General features: G+C 34.6%; 1 protein-coding gene across 1 annotated transcript; it reads left to right on the plus strand.

Annotated features, from left to right (window-relative positions):
* The first annotated feature begins 7,265 nt into the window (after nucleotides 1-7,265).
* On the plus strand, nucleotides 7,266-8,315 carry LOC142223719 (uncharacterized). Its single transcript, XM_075293569.1, has 2 exons — nucleotides 7,266-7,564; nucleotides 7,656-8,315. Exons 1-2 carry the CDS (start codon nucleotides 7,516-7,518, stop codon nucleotides 7,805-7,807), a joined length of 201 nt encoding a protein of 66 aa, XP_075149684.1. The 5' UTR covers nucleotides 7,266-7,515; the 3' UTR covers nucleotides 7,808-8,315.
* Nucleotides 8,316-25,462: the final 17,147 nt, after the last annotated feature.

Consider the following 25,462-nt stretch of genomic DNA (forward strand, 5'->3'; position numbering starts at 1 on the left):
CGTGACAATTTCTGCAAAATTTCTTCCAAACAATCTGGTATTTTCATAAAAACGTCCTCTGCGAGATTTCCGTTTAAGTACGCGGTTACGAAATCCATCTGATGAATCTCCAGATCTTTTTTTAGCTGAAATTGCCGATATTAATCGTATGGTGGATGATCGAACTACTGGTGAATAAGTTTCCGAAAAATCCTCCCCTGGACGTTGGGAGCACCCTTTTGCCACTAAACGAGCCTTTTTCTTATCGATTTTGGTACGAAATACAAATTTGTTGGCAATAACTTTTCTATCCTGTGGTTGTTCGGCAATCTCCCAGGTACCGTTTAATATTTGTGCCAAAATTTCATCTTCTATTGCCAAAAGCCATTCTGAGCCATCTGTGGAATTTATCGCCTCGTCACAAGAAAGTGGTTCGTCAGCAAAAGCAGCATTAATATATTCACAGTCTTCGAAACCCTCGAAATCATCCATATCTGCATCACTATCATCTATACCACTATTGTCGATAGATTGTTGTTGCTGTTGGTCTGTGGATTCTTCTTCCTTTGCAGGTATCTCAATCTCGAATTGTGATTTTGAATCTCCATTTGTAAATGGCTCAAAAGCATCTCCAAAAAATTCATCGGTAAACCTGACGTCACGACTGATTATTATATGGCGTTTTCTTGGCGACCATAGTCGATATGCCTTTGCTTCATCAGAGTAGCCAACCAAAATGCATTCTTCCGAGCGAGAATCCAATTTTCCATTTGACTTGTCCTTTATAAGGACATACGATCGGACACCAAAAATTCTCAGATGTTTAATTGATGGTTTCTTACCTGACCATAGTTCTATTGGCAATTTCCCATTCAACGATTTGGCGGGACATCGATTTCGCAAGTAATTGGCGGTGTTAACAGCTTCCGCCCAAAATGTTGGTGGCACTCCAGCTTGCCTCATCATACATCTAGCCATTTCGAGCAATGTCCGATTCTTCCGCTCCGATATGCCATTTTGTTGAGGGGTATGAGGAGCTGTCAATCGTCTTCTAATACCTGCATCTTCTAGGAATTCATTAAATGGCTTGTTTATGTACTCGGTTCCGTTGTCGGATTGAAGATATTTTATTTTATTGCCAGTCAATAACTCTGCCGATTTCTTAAACTTTTTGAAGGCTCCAAACACATCTGATTTTTGCTTAACGAAATACACCTCGCAGTATCTAGAATGATCGTCTATGAATGTGACAAAGTATCTCGATTTCGAATGTGAATCAACTCGCATGGGTCCACAGACGTCGCTATGGACGATCTCCAATAATGCACTGGTACGATTTTCAGTTCCGCCACTGAAGCTGTTACGGGTCTGTTTCTCGCTCAAGCAAACCTTACAAGTTGATAATCGTTGACTAGGCTTTATCGTGATACCCTGTGCACTTTTTGATTTGACCATCAATTTTAAATCCCGTTCATTTAGATGTCCTAGTCTTTGATGCCACATATCCATATCATTCAATTTTTCCCTTGCCGAATTTACGGACTCAATGGTGTTTAAAAAATAGAGGTTGCCTTTTCGTACCGCTTTGCAAATCACATTTCCATCTTCAACTATGAAAGCCTCATTCTTCTCAAAATTCACCTGATAGCCTTTGTCAGTTAATTTTCCAATAGACAATAAATTTGTGTGTAAATCTTCAACATACATTACGTCCCTTATTATAAAAGGCTTCCTTTGCCCATCATCAATGACATTTACTCTCACATTACCAATTCCAGATATGTCGCTCATTTCACCATTTGCCAAACATACGCTCTTTTTTATCTCCTTCATGTCTACAAATCCTTCTTTGAATGCACTCATATGTGAAGTGCAACCGCTGTCAAGACACCATTCGTTGGAATTGTCAAATGTTTTTAAAGCAATATCAACACAATTAAACAATGATTTCTCTCTTCGCTCATTCTCTTCAGCATGATTTGCGCCTTGTTTTGATCTGCAGTTTCTTGCGAAATGCCCAAATTTTCCGCATTTGAAACAACCCTGTTTTTGGGCTTTTGTTTGTGGTTTTGCATTCTCATTTTGGTTCCCTCTTGTTGACTTTTGAAAATTTCCGTTGACATTGTCCCTTTTTGGCTTTGCATACATTGCATTATGTTCATCCCGTTCGCTTTTTGCTTTGCGTGATTGGTCCTCTTCAAGGATTTTGACTCTAAGCACCTCGGGTGTTGGGAGTTCGTCTCTAGTTTCCAATGCACAGCGAAAAGTTTCAAATGAGTCAGGCAAACTATAAAGAAGTAAAATTGCGAGTAAATCGTCTCCAATGGTAACATTTATTTCTTTAAGTTTGCTGACTGCATCGAAGAAGTCGTTTAAGTGCTCTCTGGCATTATCACCATCCTTCATGCGTGCCAAGGCAACGCGTTTCAATAGTGTGGCCTTCCTGGCCGGACCCTTTGATTGGAAGGTGGATTCCAATTTCAGCCATATATCCCTTGATGTGTCACACTCAGTTATAAGGCCCAATTCTGATGGTGCCATTGACAATAATATGTCCGCACTGGCCTTTTGGTCAGCAATCTTCCACTTTGCGGCAGCATCACCCTCTGGGCATGGTGTTGTACCACTTACATACGACCATAGGTCATTCTTTATAAGAATTGCACGAATTTGCAATTTCCACGTATCATAATTCTGGGAATTCAGGGGTTCTATTCGTATTGTGTTGCCCGACATATTTATTTTCAATAAACGTATACTTCCAAAGTAGTCTGATTTATTTCTTAACTCGTTTTCCCGAAACTGAGCCTGGGCCCATAACCTGTTGTTAATTCACTTGTGGTTTATTCCAGACTAACTGGTAAAATTTGAATCTTAGTACAATAGGATAAAGTAATAATAATAAATGACATTTCAAAAGAGATTAGATAAAACATGAGTACAAAAAGATGTTACAAAACACAGTGTTGTAATTTATTTGATAATATGCAGGTAACTACTTCGTATTCTCTAACATTCTATCATGGAAGCTAGGAAGGATCTTCGTTCAAAATTATGGTTATGGGACATCAAAGTGGAAGTCATTACCTACATTTTGATGTACGCCATGTGCTCCAACAGTGTTTTTGAACGAGGCTATCCCTGATTCCAAGTTTTCCACTGGAGGTCAAGTGGAGGTCATTACCTACATTTTAATGTATGTCATGAGTTCCAACAGTGTTTTTGAACGAAGATATCCCTGATTCCAAGTTTTCCACTGGGGGCAGAACATAAATTTTATCATGGAAGGCAGGAACGGCCTTCGTTCAAAATTCCGCTAATGGTACATGAAAGTAGAGGTCATTACCTACATTTTGATGTATGTCATGTGTTCCAACAGTGTTTTTTAACGAAGATATCCCTGATTCCAAGTTTTCCACTGGGTTGGGCAGAACATAAATTTTATCATGGAAGGCAGGAACGGACTTCGTTCAAAATTTCGCTAATGGGACATCAAAGTGGAGGTCATTACCTACATTTTGATGTATGTCATGAGTTCCAACAGTGTTTTTGAACGAAGATATCCCTGATTCCAAGTTTTCCACGTTTCAAATAAAGAACCGATGAGATTTTGCAAATTTTATGCGTTTTTTTTTTTAAAAAAAGTTATCAAGCTCTTAACAAATCACCCTTTACATCAAAATATTCCACAGCCATAGCGTTTTGGCGCCAATACGTGAATTGGCATGCAAATTGAGAAAGAAGGGAACAACAGAATTCATTCAGGAATATGATTTATGGAGAAGGCAATCGCCGTGAACAAATTGGATGTGTTGGAGGTAGTATGGAAATTATTATCTGCACTCCTGATCGTTTAAATTGTACAAGCGAATGTTATTGACACAGCCACTATTACTTATCCATTTTTAGATGAAGCTCATCGTATTTTGGATATGGGTTTTGACCCTCAGATTCGGAAGATATCATTGGATATACGGCCCGATAAATAACCCGTAATGACAAGTGCTAGGAGTCCGACATTTTACCGACGGTTATTTGAACAATCCCATGCCGGTGCGTGATGTATCATTGGATTTGGTCGAGCAAACAATCGAAATTGTTGAAAAGAATGAAAAATTCTATTTCGCTATTGCAGATATTATCTCTGGTGAAGTAAACAATCTTATAGCAACTGATATCGCATCATGTGACCTGGTCATAGAAGATGTAACCCATGTCATCAATTTCCAGTTCCGAAATATCGAAGAATACAGTAACAGTGCTATATTTAGTTATAGAACTCGATCCGATTGGGGCATAGCATCGGAATTAATTCCTATACCTGAAGAAGCTGGTCAGGATATACCATCTGACTCCCGACCATGGCTGAACCTTTTGCTAAAACCAAAGAACGCTGTGCTGAAGAAGCACATAATCGAACTCAATGTGGTAGAGTAGGCGTTAGTTATGGCGGTCGTAGTGGTAATAAATAACATGGAAAATCTTCCAAACGACCTATGAATTAGCACAAACATTTTTATTGATTCCATAAAAATCTATTACATATTCATTAGTAACGTTAAAGGTGATTTTTTATTAAAATATGTATGTAGTAACATTTTTGCTGTTAAAGGTGGGTACTATGTTCGAGTTGGAAATCATTTTATTTTCTCGATTACTTTTTCTAAAATAATCAAAATTGTAAATGAAAACAAACATAATTCTGCTAAAGCTTGACGAAATCTCGATAAAAAATAAAATGCGCATCAATTAAATTTAATTATCTTCTTCAAATTAAACTATTTTAATGAAGTAACCACGAAAATTTCAACGGGAAAACCGAACATAGTACAGACCTTAAAATGAAAGTTTTAGATTTGTATAAACAAATGTAAAGAGAATCTCCTTCCATTCGAGTTTATGAATTAAAACTAAACAAAATTTCTTTATGTTACTTTTTTAATTTAATTTATATACTTTTTTAAGGTTAGGTTAGGTTATGTGGCAGCCCGATGTATCAGGCTCACTTAGACTATTCAGTCCATTGTGATACCACAGTGGTGAACTTCTCTCTTATCACTGAGTGCTGCCCGATTCCATGTTAAACTCAATGACAAGGGACCTCCTTTTTATAGCCGAGTCCGAACGGCGTTCCACATTCCAGTGAAACCACTTAGAGAAGCTTTGAAACCCTCAGAAATGTCACCAGCATTACTGAGGTGGGATAATCCACCGCTGAAAAACTTTTTGGTGTTCGGTCGTAGCAGGAATCGAACCCACGACCTTGTGTATGCAAGGCGGGCATGCTAACCATTGCACCACGGTGTCTCCGTGGACATAAAAAATAAATAAATTGGACATAAAAAAATACTTGATTATATAATTAATTGATTTCATAAGAAAATTTCAATTCATTTTTTTAATTGATTCAATTAAAAATTTAATTGACTGTGTTTTAAATTTGATTAAAAAATTGATTGATTATTACATTTTTAATAGTTTGTTGACTTAAAGATTTTGTCTTCCAATTTTTTGACAAAAGGTTAAGGTTAAATAAAACTCAAATAAAAACATCTGGAGTTTTTTCATTCCAGATTAAAACCAAATATATATTTTAACAAAATTAAAAATTTTTAAAATATTTTAATAATAATAAATGAATTGAATTTATAAGTTAAAATCATATTGTTTTTTTACCCACCTTCATCTATGTAGTGAAAAAAAATGGATTCTGAGATATCTTCATCCAAAAATATTTGAAATTAATTTCACGGCGGCTACAATTTGGTAATTGGATTCATGATTTTTTGTAATAAGCTGAAAATCAAATACAAAAATAATTGAAATCACAATTGGAAATTGATGACATGGGTTATATCGTCTATGGCCAGGGCACGTGAGACAGTTGCTTTAAGATTTTTTTCTTCACCAGATGTAATATCTGCAATAGCGATTACATATTTTCCACTAAGGGTTAGTAGATAGATTCTATCATGGAAGCTAGGAAGGATCTTCGTTCAAAATTATGGTTATGGGACATCAAAGTGGAAGTCATTACCTACATTTTGATGTACGCCATGTGCTCCAACAGTGTTTTTGAACGAGGCTATCCCTGATTCCAAGTTTTCCACTGGAGGTCAAGTGGAGGTCCTTACCTACATTTTGATGTATGTCATGAGTTCCAACAGTGTTTTTGAACGAAGATATCCCTGATTCCAAGTTTTCCACTGGGGGCAGAACATAAATTTTATCATGGAAGGCAGGAACGGCCTTCGTTCAAAATTCCGCTAATGGTACATGAAAGTAGAGGTCATTACCTACATTTTGATGTATGTCATGTGTTCCAACAGTGTTTTTTAACGAAGATATCCCTGATTCCAAGTTTTCCACTGGGTTGGGCAGAACATAAATTTTATCATGGAAGGCAGGAACGGACTTCGTTCAAAATTTCGCTAATGGGACATCAAAGTGGAGGTCATTACCTACATTTTGATGTATGTCATGAGTTCCAACAGTGTTTTTGAACGAAGATATCCCTGATTCCAAGTTTTCCACTGGGGGGCAGAACATAGATTCTACCATGGAAGGCAGGAACGGACTTCGTTCAAAATTCCGCTAATGGTACATGAAAGTGGAGGTCATTACCTACATTTTGATGTATGTCATGAGTTCCAACAGTGTTTTTGAACGAAGATATCCCTGATTCCAAGTTTTCCACTGGGGGGGCAGAACATAGATACTACCATGGAAGCCAGGAACGGTCTTCGTTCACAATTCCGCTAATGGGATATCAAAGTGGAGGTCATTACCCACATTTTGATGTATGTCATGTGTTCCAACAGTGTTTTTGAACGAAGATATCTCTGATTCCAAGTTTTCCACTGGGTTGGGCAGAACATAAATTTTATCATGGAAGGCAGGAACAGACTTCGTTCAAAATTTCGCTAATGGGACATCAAAGTGGAGGTCATTACCTACATTTTGATGTATGTCATGAGTTCCAACAGTGTTTTTGAACGAAGATATCCCTGATTCCAAGTTTTCCACTGGGGGGCAGAACATAGATTCTACCATAGAAGTCAGAAACGGACTCCGTTCAAAATTCTGCTTACGGCACATCAAAGTGGAAGTCATTACCTACATTTTGATGTACGCCATGTGCTCCAAGAGTGTTTTTGGACGAAGATATCCCGGTTTCCATTTTTGACACCTTTAGATCACATTGAGAATGTTTCTTAATGTGAAGGTTCAATTATTTTCAATAAAAATGCATTCATGAAGAAAACTTGGTAACAATGAAATTCGAAAGTTGTGGCAACTCCGGTGGATTGGTTTGTTGTCGTTCATAATTTAGAATAATAAAATAATTTTATTTATTATTTTATTAAAAATGAAGATCTCACGGTACAGCACAAACAGAAATGGTAAACATATTAGTGTTTTTATTGTTCGCTATGTTGTACATCAAAATATTCCACAGCCATAGCGTTTTGGCGCCAATACGTGAATTGGCATGCAAATTGAGAAAGGAGGGAACAACAGAATTCATTCAGGAATATGATTTATGGAGAAGGCAATCGCCGTGAACAAATTGGATGTGTTGGAGGTAGTATGGAAATTATTATCTGCACTCCTGATCGTTTAAATTGTATAAGCGAATGTTATTGACACAGCCACTATTACTTATCCATTTTTAGATGAAGCTCATCGTATTTTGGATATGGGTTTTGACCCTCAGATTCGGAAGATATCATTGGATATACGGCCCGATAAACAACCCGTAATGACAAGTGCTAGGAGTCCGACATTTTACCGACGGTTATTTGAACAATCCCATACCGGTGCGTGATGTATCATTGGATTTGGTCGAGCAAACAATCGAAATTGTTGAAAAGAATGAAAAATTCTATTTCGCTATTGCAGATATTATCTCTGGTGAAGTAAACAATCTTATAGCAACTGATATCGCCTCATGTGACCTGGTCATAGAAGATGTAACCCATGTCATCAATTTCCAGTTCCGAAATATCGAAGAATACAGTAACTGTGCTATATTTAGTTATAGAACTCGATCCGATTGGGGCATAGCATCGGAATTAATTCCTATACCTGAAGAAGCTGGTCAGGATATACCATCTGACTCCCGACCATGGCTGAACCTTTTGCTAAAACCAAAGAACGCTGTGCTGAAGAAGCACATAAATTTAATCGAACGCAATGTGGTAGAGTAGGCGTTAGTTATGGCGGTCGTAGTGGTAGTAAATAACATGGAAAATCTTCCAAACGACCTATGAATTAGCACAAACATTTTTATTGATTCCATAAAAATCTATTACATATTCATTAGTAACGTTAAAGGTGATTTTTTATTAAAATATGTATGTAGTAACATTTTTGCTGTTAAAGGTGGGTACTATGTTCGAGTTGAAAATCATTTTATTTTCTCGATTACTTTTTCTAAAATAATCAAAATTGTAAATGAAAACAAACATAATTCTGCTAAAGCTTGACGAAATCTCGATAAAAAATAAAATGCGCATCAATTAAATTTAATTATCTTCTTCAAATTAAACTATTTTAATGAAGTAACCACGACGGGAAACGGGAAAACCGAACATAGTACAGACCTTAAAATGAAAGTTTTAGATTTGTATAAACAAATGTAAAGAGAATCTCCTTCCATTCGAGTTTATGAATTAAAACTAAACAAAATTTCTTTATGTTACTTTTTTAATTTAATTTATATACTTTTTTAATTGGACATAAAAAAAAATACTTGATTAAAAAATTAATTGATTTCATAAGAAAATTTCAATTAATTTTTTAATTGATTCAATTAAAAATTTAATTGACTGTGTTTTAAATTTGATTAAAAAATTGATTGATTAATTACATTTTTAATAGTTTGTTGACTTAAAGATTTTGTCTTCCAATTTTTTGACAAAAGGTTAAGGTTAAATAAAACTCAAATAAAAACATCTGGAGTTTTTTCATTCCAGATTAAAACCAAATATATATTTTAATAAAATTAAAAATATTTAAAATATTTTAATAATAATAAATGAATTGAATTTATAAGTTAAAATCATATTGTTGTTTTTTACCCACCTTCATCTATGTAGTGAAAAAAATGGATTCTGAGATATCTTCATCCAAAAATATTTGAAATTAATTTCACGACGGCTACAATTTGGTAATTGGATTCATGATTTTTGTAATAAGTTGAAAATCAAATACAAAAATAATTGAAATCACAATTGGAAATTGATGACATGGGTTATATCGTCTATGGCCAGGGCACGTGAGGCAGTTGCTATAAGATTTTTTTCTTCATCAGATGTAATATCTGCAACAGCGATTACATTTTTTCCACTAAGGGTTAGTAGATAGATTCTATCATAGAAGCTAGGAAGGATCTTCGTTCAAAATTCTGGTTATGGGACATCAAAGTGGAAGTCATTACCTACAGTTTGATGTACGCCATGTGCTCCAACAGTGTTTTTGAACGAGGATATCCCTGATTCCAAGTTTTCCACTGGGGGGCAGAATATAGATTCTACCATGGAAGCCAAGAACGGACTTCGTTCAAAATTCCGCTAATGGGACATCAAAGTGGAGGTCATTACCCACATTTTGATGTATGCCATGAGTTCCAACAGTGTTTTTGGACGAAGATATCCCTGATTCCAAGTTTTCCATTGGTGACAGAACATAGATTCTACCATGGAAGCCAAGAACGGACTTCGTTCAAAATTCCGCTATTGGGACATCAAAGTGGAGGTCATTACCTACATTTTGATGTATGTCATGAGTTCCAACAGTGTTTTTGAACGAAGATATCCCTGATTCCAAGTTTTCCACTGTGTTGGGCAGAACATAGATTCTACCATGGAAGGCAGGAACGGACTTCGTTCAAAATTTCGCTAATGGTACATCAAAGTGGAGGTCATTACCTACATTTTGATGTATGTCATGAGTTCCAACAGTGTTTTTGAACGAAGATATCCCTGATTCCAAGTTTTCCACTGGGTTGGGCAGAACATAGATTCTACCATGGAAGGCAGGAACGGACTTCGTTCAAAATTTCGCTAATGGTACATCAAAGTGGAGGTCATTACCTACATGTTGATGTATGTCATGAGTTCCAACAGTGTTTTTGAACGAAGATATATCTGATTCCAAATTTTCCACAGGGTTGGGCAGAACATAAATTTTATCATGGAAGGCAGGAACGGACTTCGTTCAAAATTTCGCTAATGGGACATCAAAGTGGTGGTCATTACCTACATTTTGATGTATGTCATGAGTTCCAACAGTGTTTTTGAACGAATATATCCCTGATTCCAAGTTTTCCACTGGGGGGCAGAACATAGATTCTACCATGGAAGGCAGGAACGGACTTCGTTCAAAATTCCGCTAATGGTACATCAAAGTGGAGGTCATTACCTACATTTTGATGTATGTCATGTGTTCCAACAGTGTTTTTTAACGAAGATATCCCTGATTCTAAGTTTTCCACTGGGGGGCAGAACATAAATTCTACCATAGAAGTCAGAAACGGACTCCGTTCAAAATTCTGCTTACGGCACATCAAAGTGGAAGTCTGTACCTACATTTTGATGTACGCCATGTGCTCCAAGAGTGTTTTTGGACGAAGATATCCCGGTTTCCATTTTTGACACCTTTAGATCACATTGAGAATGTTTCTTAATGTGAAGGTTCAATTATTTTCAATAAAAATGCATTCATGAAGAAAACTTGGTAACAATGAAATTCGAAAGTTGTGGCAACTCCGGTGGATTGGTTTGTTGTCGTTCAAAATTTAGAATAATAAAATAATTTTATTTATTATTTTATTAAAAATGAAGATCTCACGGTACAGCACAAACAGAAATGGTAAACATATTAGTGTTTTTATTGTTCGCTATGTTGTACATCAAAATATTCCACAGCCATAGCGTTTTGGCGCCAAAACGTGAATTGACATGCAAATTGAGAAAGAAGGGAACAACAGAATTCATTCAGGAATATGATTTATGGAGAAGGCAATCGCCGTGAACAAATTGGATGTGTTGGAGGTAGTATGGAAATTATTATCTGCACTCCTGATCGTTTAAATTGTACAAGCGAATGTTATTGACACAGCCACTATTACTTATCCATTTTTAGATGAAGCTCATCGTATTTTGGATATGGGTTTTGACCCTCAGATTCGGAAGATATCATTGGATATACGGCCCGATAAACAACCTGTAATGACAAGTGCTAGGAGTCCGACATTTTACCGACGGTTATTTGAACAATCCCATACCGTTGCGTGATGTATCATTGGATTTGGTCGAGCAAACAATCGAAATTGTTGAAAAGAATGAAAAATTCTATTTCGCTATTGCAGATATTATCTCTGGTGAAGCAAACAATCTTATAGCAACTGATATCGCCTCATGTGACCTGGTCATAGAAGATATAACCCATGTCATCAATTTCCAGTTCCGAAATATCGAAGAATACAGTAACAGTGCTATATTTAGTTATAGAACTCGATCCGATTGGGGCATAGCATCGGAATTAATTCCTATACATGAAGAAGCTGGTCAGGATATACCATCTGACTCCCGACCATGGCTGAAACTTTTGCTAAAACCAAAGAACGCTGTGCTGAAGAAGCACATAATCGAACGCAATGTGGTAGAGTAGGCGTTAGTTATGGCGGTCGTAGTGGTAGTAACTAACATGGAAAATCTTCCAAACGACCTATGAATTAGCACAAACATTTTTATTGATTCCATAAAAATCTATTACATATTCATTAGTAACGTTAAAGGTGATTTTTTATTAAAATATGTATGTAGTAATATTTTTGCTGTTAAAGGTGGGTACTATGTTCGAGTTGGAAATCATTTTATTTTCTCGATTACTTTTTCTAAAATAATCAAAATTGTAAATGAAAACAAACATAATTCTGCTAAAGCTTGACGAAATCTCGATAAAAAATAAAATGCGCATCAATTAAATTTAATTATCTTCTTCAAATTAAACTATTTTAATGAAGTAACCACGAAAATTTCAACGGGAAAACCGAACATAGTACAGACCTTAAAATGAAAGTTTTAGATTTGTATAAACAAATGTAAAGAGAATCTCCTTCCATTCGAGTTTATGAATTAAAACTAAACAAAATTTCTTTATGTTACTTTTTTAATTTAATTTATATACTTTTTTAAATTGGACATAAAAAATACTTGATTATATAATTAATTGATTTCATAAGAAAATTTCAATTAATTTTTTTAATTGATTCAATTAAAAATTTAATTGACTGTGTTTTAAATTTGATTAAAAAATTGATTGATTAATTACATTTTTAATAGTTTGTTGACTTAAAGATTTTGTCTTCCAATTTTTTGACAAAAGGTTAAGGTTAAATAAAACTCAAATAAAAACATCTGGAGTTTTTTCATTCCAGATTAAAACCAAATATATATTTTAACAAAATTAAAAATTTTTAAAATATTTTAATAATAATAAATGAATTGAATTTATAAGTTAAAATCATATTGTTTTTTTACCCACCTTCATCTATGTAGTGAAAAAAATGGATTCTGAGATATCTTCATCCAAAAATATTTGAAATTAATTTCACGACGGCTACAATTTGGTAATTGGATTCATGATTTTTTGTAATAAGCTGAAAATCAAATACAAAAATAATTGAAATCACAATTGGAAATTGATGACATGGGTTATATCGTCTATGGCCAGGGCACGTGAGACAGTTGCTATAAGATTTTTTTCTTCACCAGATGTAATATCTGCAATAGCGATTACATTTTTTCCACTAAGGGTTAGTAGATAGATTCTATCATGGAAGCTAGGAAGGATCTTCGTTCAAAATTATGGTTATGGGACATCAAAGTGGAAGTCATTACCTACATTTTGATGTACGCCATGTGCTCCAACAGTGTTTTTGAACGAGGCTATCTCTGATTCCAAGTTTTCCACTGGGGGTGGGGGCAGAATATAGATTCTACCATGGAAGCCAGGAACGAACATCGTTCAAAATTCCGCTAATGGGACATCAAAGTGGAGGTCAATACCTACATTTTGATGTATGCCATGAGTTCCAACAGTGTTTTTGAACGAGGCTATCCCTGATTCCAAGTTTTCCACTGGGGGTGGGGGCAGAATATAGATTCTACCATGGAAGCCAGGAACGAACATCGTTCAAAATTCCGCTAATGGGACATCAAAGTGGAGGTCATTACCCACATTTTGATGTATGTCATGTGTTCCAACAGTGTTTTTGAACGAAGATATCTCTGATTCCAAGTTCTCCGCTGCCCGGGTAGAACATAAATTTTACCATGGAAGCCAGGAACGGACTTCGTTCAAAATTTCGCTAATGGTACATCAAAGTGGAGGTCATTACCTACATTTTGATGTATGTCATGAGTTCCAACAGTGTTTTTGAACGAAGATATCCCTGATTCCAAGTTTTCCACTGGGGGCAGAACATAAATTTTATCATGGAAGGCAGGAACGGCCTTCGTTCAAAATTCCGCTAATGGTACATGAAAGTAGAGGTCATTACCTACATTTTGATGTATGTCATGTGTTCCAACAGTGTTTTTTAACGAAGATATCCCTGATTCCAAGTTTTCCACTGGGTTGGGCAGAACATAAATTTGATCATGGAAGGCAGGAACGGACTTCGTTCAAAATTTCGCTAATGGGACATCAAAGTGGAGGTCATTACCTACATTTTGATGTATGTCATGAGTTCCAACAGTGTTTTTGAACGAAGATATCCCTGATTCCAAGTTTTCCACTGGGGGGCAGAACATAGATTCTACCATGGAAGGCAGGAACGGACTACGTTCAAAATTCCGCTAATGGTACATGAAAGTGGAAGTCATTACCTACATTTTGATGTACGCCATGTGCTCCAAGAGTGTTTTTGGACGAAGATATCCCGGTTTCCATTTTTGACACCTTTAGATCACATTGAGAATGTTTCTTAATGTGAAGGTTCAATTATTTTCAATAAAAATGCATTCATGAAGAAAACTTGGTAACAATGAAATTCGAAAGTTGTGGCAACTCCGGTGGATTGGTTTGTTGTCGTTCATAATTTAGAATAATAAAATAATTTTATTTATTATTTTATTAAAAATGAAGATCTCACGGTACAGCACAAACAGAAATGGTAAACATATTAGTGTTGTTCGCTATGTTGTACATCAAAATATTCCACAGCCATAGCGTTTTGGCGCCAATACGTGAATTGACATGCAAATTGAGAAAGAAGGGAACAACAGAATTCATTCAGGAATATGATTTATGGAGAAGGCAATCGCCGTGAACAAATTGGATGTGTTGGAGGTAGTATGGAAATTATTATCTGCACTCCTGATCGTTTAAATTGTACAAGCGAATGTTATTGACACAGCCACTATTACTTATCCATTTTTAGATGAAGCTCATCGTATTTTGGATATGGGTTTTGACCCTCAGATTCGGAAGATATCATTGGATATACGGCCCGATAAATAACCCGTAATGACAAGTGCTAGGAGTCCGACATTTTACCGACGGTTATTTGAACAATCCCATACCGGTGCGTGATGTATCATTGGATTTGGTCGAGCAAACAATCGAAATTGTTGAAAAGAATGAAAAATTCTATTTCGCTATTGCAGATATTATCTCTGATGAAGTAAACAATCTTATAGCAACTGATATCGCCTCATGTGACCTGGTCATAGAAGATGTAACCCATGTCATCAATTTCCAGTTCCGAAATATCGAAGAATACAGTAACAGTGCTATATTTAGTTATAGAACTCGATCCGATTGGGGCATAGCATCGGAATTAATTCCTATACCTGAAGAAGCTGGTCAGGATATACCATCTGACTCCCGACCATGGCTGAACCTTTTGCTAAAACCAAAGAACGCTGTGCTGAAGAAGCACATAAATTTAATCGAACGCAATGTGGTAGAGTAGGCGTTAGTTATGGCGGTCGTAGTGGTAGTAAATAACATGGAAAATCTTCCAAACGACCTATGAATTAGCACAAACATTTTTATTGATTCCATAAAAATCTATTACATATTCATTAGTAACGTTAAAGGTGATTTTTTATTAAAATATGTATGTAGTAACATTTTTGCTGTTAAAGGTGGGTACTATGTTCGAGTTGAAAATCATTTTATTTTCTCGATTACTTTTTCTAAAATAATCAAAATTGTAAATGAAAACAAACATAATTCTGCTAAAGCTTGACGAAATCTCGATAAAAAATAAAATGCGCATCAATTAAATTTAATTATCTTCTTCAAATTAAACTATTTTAATGAAGTAACCACGAAAATTTCAACGGGAAAACCGAACATAGTACAGACCTTAAAATGAAAGTTTTAGATTTGTATAAACAAATGTAAAGAGAATCTCCTTCCATTCGAGTTTATGAATTAAAACTAAACAAAATTTCTTTATGTTACTTTTTTAATTTAATTTATATACTTTTTTAATTGGACATAAAAAAAAATACTTGATTAAAAAATTAATTGATTTCATAAGAAAATTTCAATTAATTTTTTAATTGATTCAATTAAAAATTTAATTGACTGTGTTTTAAATTTGATTAAAAAATTGATTGATTAATTACATTTTTAATAGTTTGTTGACTTAAAGATTTTGTCTTCCAATTTTTTGACAAAAGGTTAAGGTTAAATAAAACTCAAATAAAAACATCTGGAGTTTTTTCATTCCAGATTAAAACCAAATATATATTTTAATAAAATTAAAAATATTTAAAATATTTTAATAATAATAAATGAATTGAATTTATAAGTTAAAATCATATTGTTGTTTTTTACCCACCTTCATCTATGTAGTGAAAAAAATGGATTCTGAGATATCTTCATCCAAAAATATTTGAAATTAATTTCACGACGGCTACAATTTGGTAATTGGATTCATGATTTTTGTAATAAGTTGAAAATCAAATACAAAAATAATTGAAATCACAATTGGAAATTGATGACATGGGTTATATCGTCTATGGCCAGGGCACGTGAGGCAGTTGCTATAAGATTTTTTTCTTCATCAGATGTAATATCTGCAATAGCGATTACATTTTTTCCACTAAGGGTTAGTAGATAGATTCTATCATAGAAGCTAGGAAGGATCTTCGTTCAAAATTCTGGTTATGGGACATCAAAGTGGAAGTCATTACCTACATTTTGATGTACGCCATGTGCTCCAACAGTGTTTTTGAACGAGGATATCCCTGATTCCAAGTTTTCCACTGGGGGGCAGAATATAGATTCTACCATGGAAGCCAAGAACGGACTTCGTTCAAAATTCCGCTAATGGGACATCAAAGTGGAGGTCATTACCCACATTTTGATGTATGCCATGAGTTCCAACAGTGTTTTTGGACGAAGATATCCCTGATTCCAAGTTTTCCATTGGGGACAGAACATAGATTCTACCATGGAAGCCAAGAACGGACTTCGTTCAAAATTCCGCTATTGGGACATCAAAGTGGAGGTCATTACCTACATTTTGATGTATGTCATGTGTTCCAACAGTGTTTTTGAACGAAGATATCCCTGATTCCAAGTTTTCCACTGGGTTGGGCAGAACATAGATTCTACCATGGAAGGCAGGAACGGACTTCGTTCAAAATTTCGCTAATGGTACATCAAAGTGGAGGTCATTACCTACATTTTGATGTATGTCATGAGTTCCAACAGTGTTTTTGAACGAAGATATCCCTGATTCCAAGTTTTCCACTGGGTTGGGCAGAACATAGATTCTACCATGGAAGGCAGGAACGGACTTCGTTCAAAATTTCGCTAATGGTACATCAAAGTGGAGGTCAATACCTACATTTTGATGTATGTCATGAGTTCCAACAGTGTTTTTGAACGAAGATATATCTGATTCCAAATTTTCCACAGGGTTGGGCAGAACATAAATTTTATCATGGAAGGCAGGAACGGACTTCGTTCAAAATTTCGCTAATGGGACATCAAAGTGGTGGTCATTACCTACATTTTGATGTATGTCATGAGTTCCAACAGTGTTTTTGAACGAATATATCCCTGATTCCAAGTTTTCCACTGGGGGGCAGAACATAGATTCTACCATGGAAGGCAGGAACGGACTTCGTTCAAAATTCCGCTAATGGTACATCAAAGTGGAGGTCATTACCTACATTTTGATGTATGTCATGAGTTCCAACAGTGTTTTTGAACGAAGATATCCCTGATTCCAAGTTTTCCACTGGGGGGGCAGAACATAGATACTACCATGGAAGCCAGGAACGGTCTTCGTTCACAATTCCGCTAATGGGATATCAAAGTGGAGGTCATTACCCACATTTTGATGTATGTCATGTGTTCCAACAGTGTTTTTGAACGAAGATATCTCTGATTCCAAGTTTTCCACTGGGTTGGGCAGAACATAAATTTTATCATGGAAGGCAGGAACAGACTTCGTTCAAAATTTCGCTAATGGGACATCAAAGTGGAGGTCATTCCAACAGTGTTTTTGAACGAAGATATCCCTGATTCCAAGTTTTCCACTGGGGGGCAGAACATAGATTCTACCATAGAAGTCAGAAACGGACTCCGTTCAAAATTCTGCTTACGGCACATCAAAGTGGAAGTCATTACCTACATTTTGATGTACGCCATGTGCTCCAAGAGTGTTTTTGGACGAAGATATCCCGGTTTCCATTTTTGACACCTTTAGATCACATTGAGAATGTTTCTTAATGTGAAGGTTCAATTATTTTCAATAAAAATGCATTCATGAAGAAAACTTGGTAACAATGAAATTCGAAAGTTGTGGCAACTCCGGTGGATTGGTTTGTTGTCGTTCATAATTTAGAATAATAAAATAATTTTATTTATTATTTTATTAAAAATGAAGATCTCACGGTACAGCACAAACAGAAATGGTAAACATATTAGTGTTTTTATTGTTCGCTATGTTGTACATCAAAATATTCCACAGCCATAGCGTTTTGGCGCCAATACGTGAATTGACATGCAAATTGAGAAAGGAGGGAACAACAGAATTCATTCAGGAATATGATTTATGGAGAAGGCAATCGCCGTGAACAAATTGGATGTGTTGGAGGTAGTATGGAAATTATTATCTGCACTCCTGATCGTTTAAATTGTATAAGCGAATGTTATTGACACAGCCACTATTACTTATCCATTTTTAGATGAAGCTCATCGTATTTTGGATATGGGTTTTGACCCTCAGATTCGGAAGATATCATTGGATATACGGCCCGATAAACAACCCGTAATGACAAGTGCTAGGAGTCCGACATTTTACCGACGGTTATTTGAACAATCCCATACCGGTGCGTGATGTATCATTGGATTTGGTCGAGCAAACAATCGAAATTGTTGAAAAGAATGAAAAATTCTATTTCGCTATTGCAGATATTATCTCTGGTGAAGTAAACAATCTTATAGCAACTGATATCGCCTCATGTGACCTGGTCATAGAAGATGTAACCCATGTCATCAATTTCCAGTTCCGAAATATCGAAGAATACAGTAACTGTGCTATATTTAGTTATAGAACTCGATCCGATTGGGGCATAGCATCGGAATTAATTCCTATACCTGAAGAAGCTGGTCAGGATATACCATCTGACTCCCGACCATGGCTGAACCTTTTGCTAAAACCAAAGAACGCTGTGCTGAAGAAGCACATAAATTTAATCGAACGCAATGTGGTAGAGTAGGCGTTAGTTATGGCGGTCGTAGTGGTAGTAAATAACATGGAAAATCTTCCAAACGACCTATGAATTAGCACAAACATTTTTATTGATTCCATAAAAATCTATTACATATTCATTAGTAACGTTAAAGGTGATTTTTTATTAAAATATGTATGTAGTAACATTTTTGCTGTTAAAGGTGGGTACTATGTTCGAGTTGAAAATCATTTTATTTTCTCGATTACTTTTTCTAAAATAATCAAAATTGTAAATGAAAACAAACATAATTCTGCTAAAGCTTGACGAAATCTCGATAAAAAATAAAATGCGCATCAATTAAATTTAATTATCTTCTTCAAATTAAACTATTTTAATGAAGTAACCACGAAAATTTCAACGGGAAAACCGAACATAGTACAGACCTTAAAATGAAAGTTTTAGATTTGTATAAACAAATGTAAAGAGAATCTCATACCATTCGAGTTTATGAATTAAAACTAAACAAAATTTCTATATGTTACTTTTTTAATTTAATTTATATACTTTTTTAATTGGACATAAAAAAATACTTGATTAAAAAATTAATTGATTTCATAAGAAAATTTCAATTAATTTTTTAATTGATTCAATTAAAAATTTAGTTGACTGTTTTAAATTTGATTAAAAAATTGATTGATTAATTACATTTTTAATAGTTTGTTGACTTAAAGATTTTGTCTTCCAATTTTTGATAAAAGGTTAAGGTTAAATAAAACTCAAATAAAAACATCTGGAGTTTTTTCATTCCAGATTAAAACCAAATATATATTTTAACAAAATTAAAAATTTTTAAAATATTTTAATAATAATAAATGAATTGAATTTATAAGTTAAAATCATATTGTTTTTTTACCCACCTTCATCTATGTAGTGAAAAAAATGGATTCTGAGATATCTTCATCCAAAAATATTTGAAATTAATTTCACGACGGCTACAATTTGGTAATTGGATTCATGATTTTTTGTAATAAGCTGAAAATCAAATACAAAAATAATTGAAATCACAATTGGAAATTGATGACATGGGTTATATCGTCTATGGCCAGGGCACGTGAGGCAGTTGCTATAAGATTTTTTTCTTCATCAGATGTAATATCTGCAATAGCGATTACATTTTTTCCACTAAGGGTTAGTAGATAGATTCTATCATGGAAGCTAGGAAGGATCTTCGTTCAAAATTCTGGTTATGGGACATCAAAGTGGAAGTCATTACCTATATTTTGATGTACGCCATGTGCTCCAACAGTGTTTTTGAACGAGGATATCCCTGATTCCAAGTTTTCCACTGGGGGTGGGGGGCAGAATATAGATTCTACCATGGAAGCCAGGAACGGACATCGTTCAAAATTCCGCTAATGGGACATCAAAGTGGAGGTCAATACCTACATTTTGATGTATGCTATGAGTTCCAACAGTGTTTTTGGACGAAGATATCCCTGATTCCAAGTTTTCCATTGGGGACAGAACATAGATTCTACCATGGAAGCCAAGAACGGACTTCGTTCAAAATTCCGCTAATGGGACATCAAAGTGGAGGTCATTGCCCACATTTTGATGTATGTCATGTGTTCCAACAGTGTTTTTGAACGAAGATATCTCTGATTCCAAATTTTCCACAGGGTTGGGCAGAACATAAATTTTATCATGGAAGGCAGGAACGGACTTCGTTCAAAATTTCGCTAATGGGACATCAAAGTGGTGGTCATTACCTACATTTTGATGTATGTCATGAGTTCCAACAGTGTTTTTGAACGAATATATCCCTGATTCCAAGTTTCCACTGGGGGGCAGAACATAGATTCTACCATGGAAGGCAGGAACGGACTTCGTTCAAAATTCCGCTAATGGGACATCAAAGTGGAGGTCATTACCTACATTTTGATGTATGTCATGTGTTCCAACAGTGTTTTTTAACGAAGATATCCCTGATTCTAAGTTTTCCACTGGGGGGCAGAACATAGATTCTACCATAGAAGTCAGAAAGGGACTCCGTTCAAAATCCTGCTTACGGCACATCAAAGTGGAAGTCTTTACCTACATTTTGATGTACGCCATGTGCTCCAAGAGTGTTTTTGGACGAAGATATCCCGGTTTCCATTTTTGACACCTTTAGATCACATTGAGAATGTTTCTTAATGTGAAGGTTCAATTATTTTCAATAAAAATGCATTCATGAAGAAAACATGGTAAAAATGAAATTCGAAAGTTGTGGCAACTCCGGTGGATTGGTTTGTTGTCGTTCAAAATTTAGAATAATAAAATAATTTTATTTATTATTTTATTAAAAATGAAGATCTCACGGTACAGCACAAACAGAAATGGTAAACATATTAGTGTTTTTATTGTTCGCTATGTTGTACATCAAAATATTCCACAGCCATAGCGTTTTGGCGCCAAAACGTGAATTGACATGCAAATTGAGAAAGAAGGGAACAACAGAATTCATTCAGGAATATGATTTATGGAGAAGGCAATCGCCGTGAACAAATTGGATGTGTTGGAGGTAGTATGGAAATTATTATCTGCACTCCTGATCGTTTAAATTGTACAAGCGAATGTTATTGACACAGCCACTATTACTTATCCATTTTTAGATGAAGCTCATCGTATTTTGGATATGGGTTTTGACCCTCAGATTCGGAAGATATCATTGGATATACGGCCCGATAAACAACCTGTAATGACAAGTGCTAGGAGTCCGACATTTTACCGACGGTTATTTGAACAATCCCATACCGGTGCGTGATGTATCATCATTGGATTTGGTCGAGCAAACAATCGAAATTGTTGAAAAGAATGAAAAATTGTATTTCGCTATTGCAGATATTATCTCTGGTGAAGTAAACAATCTTATAGCAACTGATATCGCCTCATGTGACCTGGTCATAGAAGATGTAACCCATGTCATCAATTTCCAGTTCCGAAATATCGAAGAATACAGTAACAGTGCTATATTTAGTTATAGAACTCGACCCGATTGGGGCATAGCATCGGAATTAATTCCTATACCTGAAGAAGCTGGTCAGGATATACCATCTGACTCCCGACCATGGCTGAACCTTTTGCTAAAACCAAAGAACGCTGTGCTGAAGAAGCACAAAATTAATCGAACGCAATGTGGTAGAGTAGGCGTTAGTTAGGCGGTCGTAGTGGTAGTAAATAACATGGAAAATCTTCCAAACGACCTATGAATTAGCACAAACATTTTTATTGATTCCATAAAAATCTATTACATATTCATTAGTAACGTTAAAGGTGATTTTTTATTAAAATATGTATGTAGTAACATTTTTGCTGTTAAAGGTGGGTACTATGTTCGAGTTTAAAATTATTTTATTTTCTCGATTACTTTTTCTAAAATAATCAAAATTGTAAATGAAAACAAACATAATTCTGCTAAAGCTTGACGAAATCTCGATAAAAAAATAAAATGCGCATCAATTAAATTTAATTATCTTCTTCAAATTAAACTATTTTAATGAAGTAACCACGAAAATTTCAACGGGAAAACCGAACATAGTACAGACCTTAAAATGAAAGTTTTAGATTTGTATAAACAAATGTAAAGAGAATCTCATACCATTCGAGTTTATGAATTAAAACTAAACAAAATTTCTATATGTTACTTTTTTAATTTAATTTATATACTTTTTTAATTGGACATAAAAAAATACTTGATTAAAAAATTAATTGATTTCATAAGAAAATTTCAATTAATTTTTTAATTGATTCAATTAAAAATTTAGTTGACTGTTTTAAATTTGATTAAAAAATTGATTGATTAATTACATTTTTAATAGTTTGTTGACTTAAAGATTTTGTCTTCCAATTTTTTGATAAAAGGTTAAGGTTAAATAAAACTCAAATAAAAACATCTGGAGTTTTTTCATTCCAGATTAAAACCAAATATATATTTTAACAAAATTAAAAATTTTTAAAATATTTTAATAATAATAAATGAATTGAATTTATAAGTTAAAATCATATTGTTTTTTTACCCACCTTCATCTATGTAGTGAAAAAAATGGATTCTGAGATATCTTCATCCAAAAATATTTGAAATTAATTTCACGACGGCTACAATTTGGTAATTGGATTCATGATTTTTGTAATAAGTTGAAAATCAAATACAAAAATAATTGAAATCACAATTGGAAATTGATGACATGGGTTATATCGTCTATGGCCAGGGCACGTGAGACAGTTGCTATAAGATTTTTTTCTTCACCAGATGTAATATCTGCAATAGCGATTACATTTTTTCCACTAAGGGTTAGTAGATAGATTCTATCATGGAAGCTAGGAAGGATCTTCGTTCAAAATTCTGGTTATGGGACATCAAAGTGGAAGTCATTACCTACATTTTGATGTACGCCATGTGCTCCAACAGTGTTTTTGAACGAGGATATCCCTGATTCCAAGTTTTCCACTGGTGGTGGGGGGCAGAATATAGATTCAACCATGGAAGCCAGGAACGGACATCGTTCAAAATTCCGCTAATGGGACATCAAAGTGGAGGTCAATACCTACATTTTGATGTATGCTATGAGTTCCAACAGTATTTTTGGACGAAGATATCCCTGATTCCAAGTTTTCCATTGGGGACAGAACATAGATTCTACCATGGAAGCCAAGAACGGACTTCGTTCAAAATTCCGCTAATGGGACATCAAAGTGGAGGTCATTGCCCACATTTTGATGTATGTCATGTGTTCCAACAGTGTTTTTGAACGAAGATATCTCTGATTCCAAATTTTCCACTGGGCGGGTAGAACATAAATTTTACCATGGAAGCCAGGAACGGACTTCGTTCAAAATTTCGCTAATGGGACATCAAAGTGGAGGTCATTGCCTACATATTCATTAGTAACGTTAAAGGTGATTTTTTATTAAAATATGTATGTAGTAACATTTTTGCTGTTAAAGGTGGGTACTATGTTCGAGTTTAAAATTATTTTATTTTCTCGATTACTTTTTCTAAAATAATCAAAATTGTAAATGAAAACAAACATAATTCTGCTAAAGCTTGACGAAATCTCGATAAAAAAATAAAATGCGCATCAATTAAATTTAATTATCTTCTTCAAATTAAACTATTTTAATGAAGTAACCACGAAAATTTCAACGGGAAAACCGAACATAGTACAGACCTTAAAATGAAAGTTTTAGATTTGTATAAACAAATGTAAAGAGAATCTCAATCCATTCGAGTTTATGAAATAAAACTAAACAAAATTTTTATATGTTACTTTTTTAATTTAATTTATATACTTTTTTAATTGGACATAAAAAATACTTGATTAAAAAATTAATTGATTTCATAAGAAAATTTCAATTAATTTTTTAATTGATTCAATTAAAAATTTAGTTGACTGTTTTAAATTTGATTAAAAAATTGATTGATTAATTACATTTTTAATAGTTTGTTGACTTAAAGATTTTGTCTTCCAATTTTTTGATAAAAGGTTAAGGTTAAATAAAACTCAAATAAAAACATCTGGAGTTTTTTCATTCCAGATTAAAACCAAATATATATTTTAACAAAATTAAAAATGTTTAAAATATTTTAATAATAATAAATGAATTGAATTTATAAGTTAAAATCATATTGTTTTTTTACCCACCTTCATCTATGTAGTGAAAAAAATGGATTCTGAGATATCTTCATCCAAAAATATTTGAAATTAATTTCACGACGGCTACAATTTGGTAATTGGATTCATGATTTTTGTAATAAGTTGAAAATCAAATACAAAAATTATTGAAATCACAATTGGAAATTGATGACATGGGTTATATCGTCTATGGCCAGGGCACGTGAGACAGTTGCTATAAGATTTTTTTCTTCACCAGATGTAATATCTGCAATAGCGATTACATTTTTTCCACTAAGGGTTAGTAGATAGATTCTATCATGGAAGCTAGGAAGGATCTTCGTTCAAAATTCTGGTTATGGGACATCAAAGTGGAAGTCATTACCTACATTTTGATGTACGCCATGTGCTCCAACAGTGTTTTTGAACGAGGATATCCCTGATTCCAAGTTTTCCACTGGTGGTGGGGGGCAGAATATAGATTCTACCATGGAAGCCAGGAACGGACATCGTTCAAAATTCCGCTAATGGGACATCAAAGTGGAGGTCAATACCTACATTTTGATGTATGCTATGAGTTCCAACAGTGTTTTTGGACGAAGATATCTCTGATTCCAAGTTTTCCATTGGGGACAGAACATAGATTCTACCATGGAAGCCAAGAACGGACTTCGTTCAAAATTCCGCTAATGGGACATCAAAGTGGAGGTCATTGCCCACATTTTGATGTATGTCATGTGTTCCAACAGTGTTTTTGAACGAAGATATCTCTGATTCCAAATTTTCCACTGGGCGGGTAGAACATAAATTTTACCATGGAAGCCAGGAACGGACTTCGTTCAAAATTTCGCTAATGGGACATCAAAGTGGAGGTCATTACCTACATTTTGATGTATGTCATGAGTTCCAACAGTGTTTTTGAACGAAGATATCCCTGATTCCAAGTTTTCCACTGGGGGGCAGAACATAGATTCTACCATGGAAGCCAGGAACGGTCTTCGTTCACAATTCCGCTAATGGTACATCAAAGTGGAGGTCATTACCCACATTTTGATTTATGTCATGTGTTCCAACAGTGTTTTTGAACGAAGATATCTCTGATTCCAAGTTTTC

This window comes from Haematobia irritans, chromosome 2 (genome assembly GCF_050003625.1).
Source record: "Haematobia irritans isolate KBUSLIRL chromosome 2, ASM5000362v1, whole genome shotgun sequence".
In the NCBI taxonomy this organism is placed as follows: domain Eukaryota; kingdom Metazoa; phylum Arthropoda; class Insecta; order Diptera; family Muscidae; genus Haematobia; species Haematobia irritans.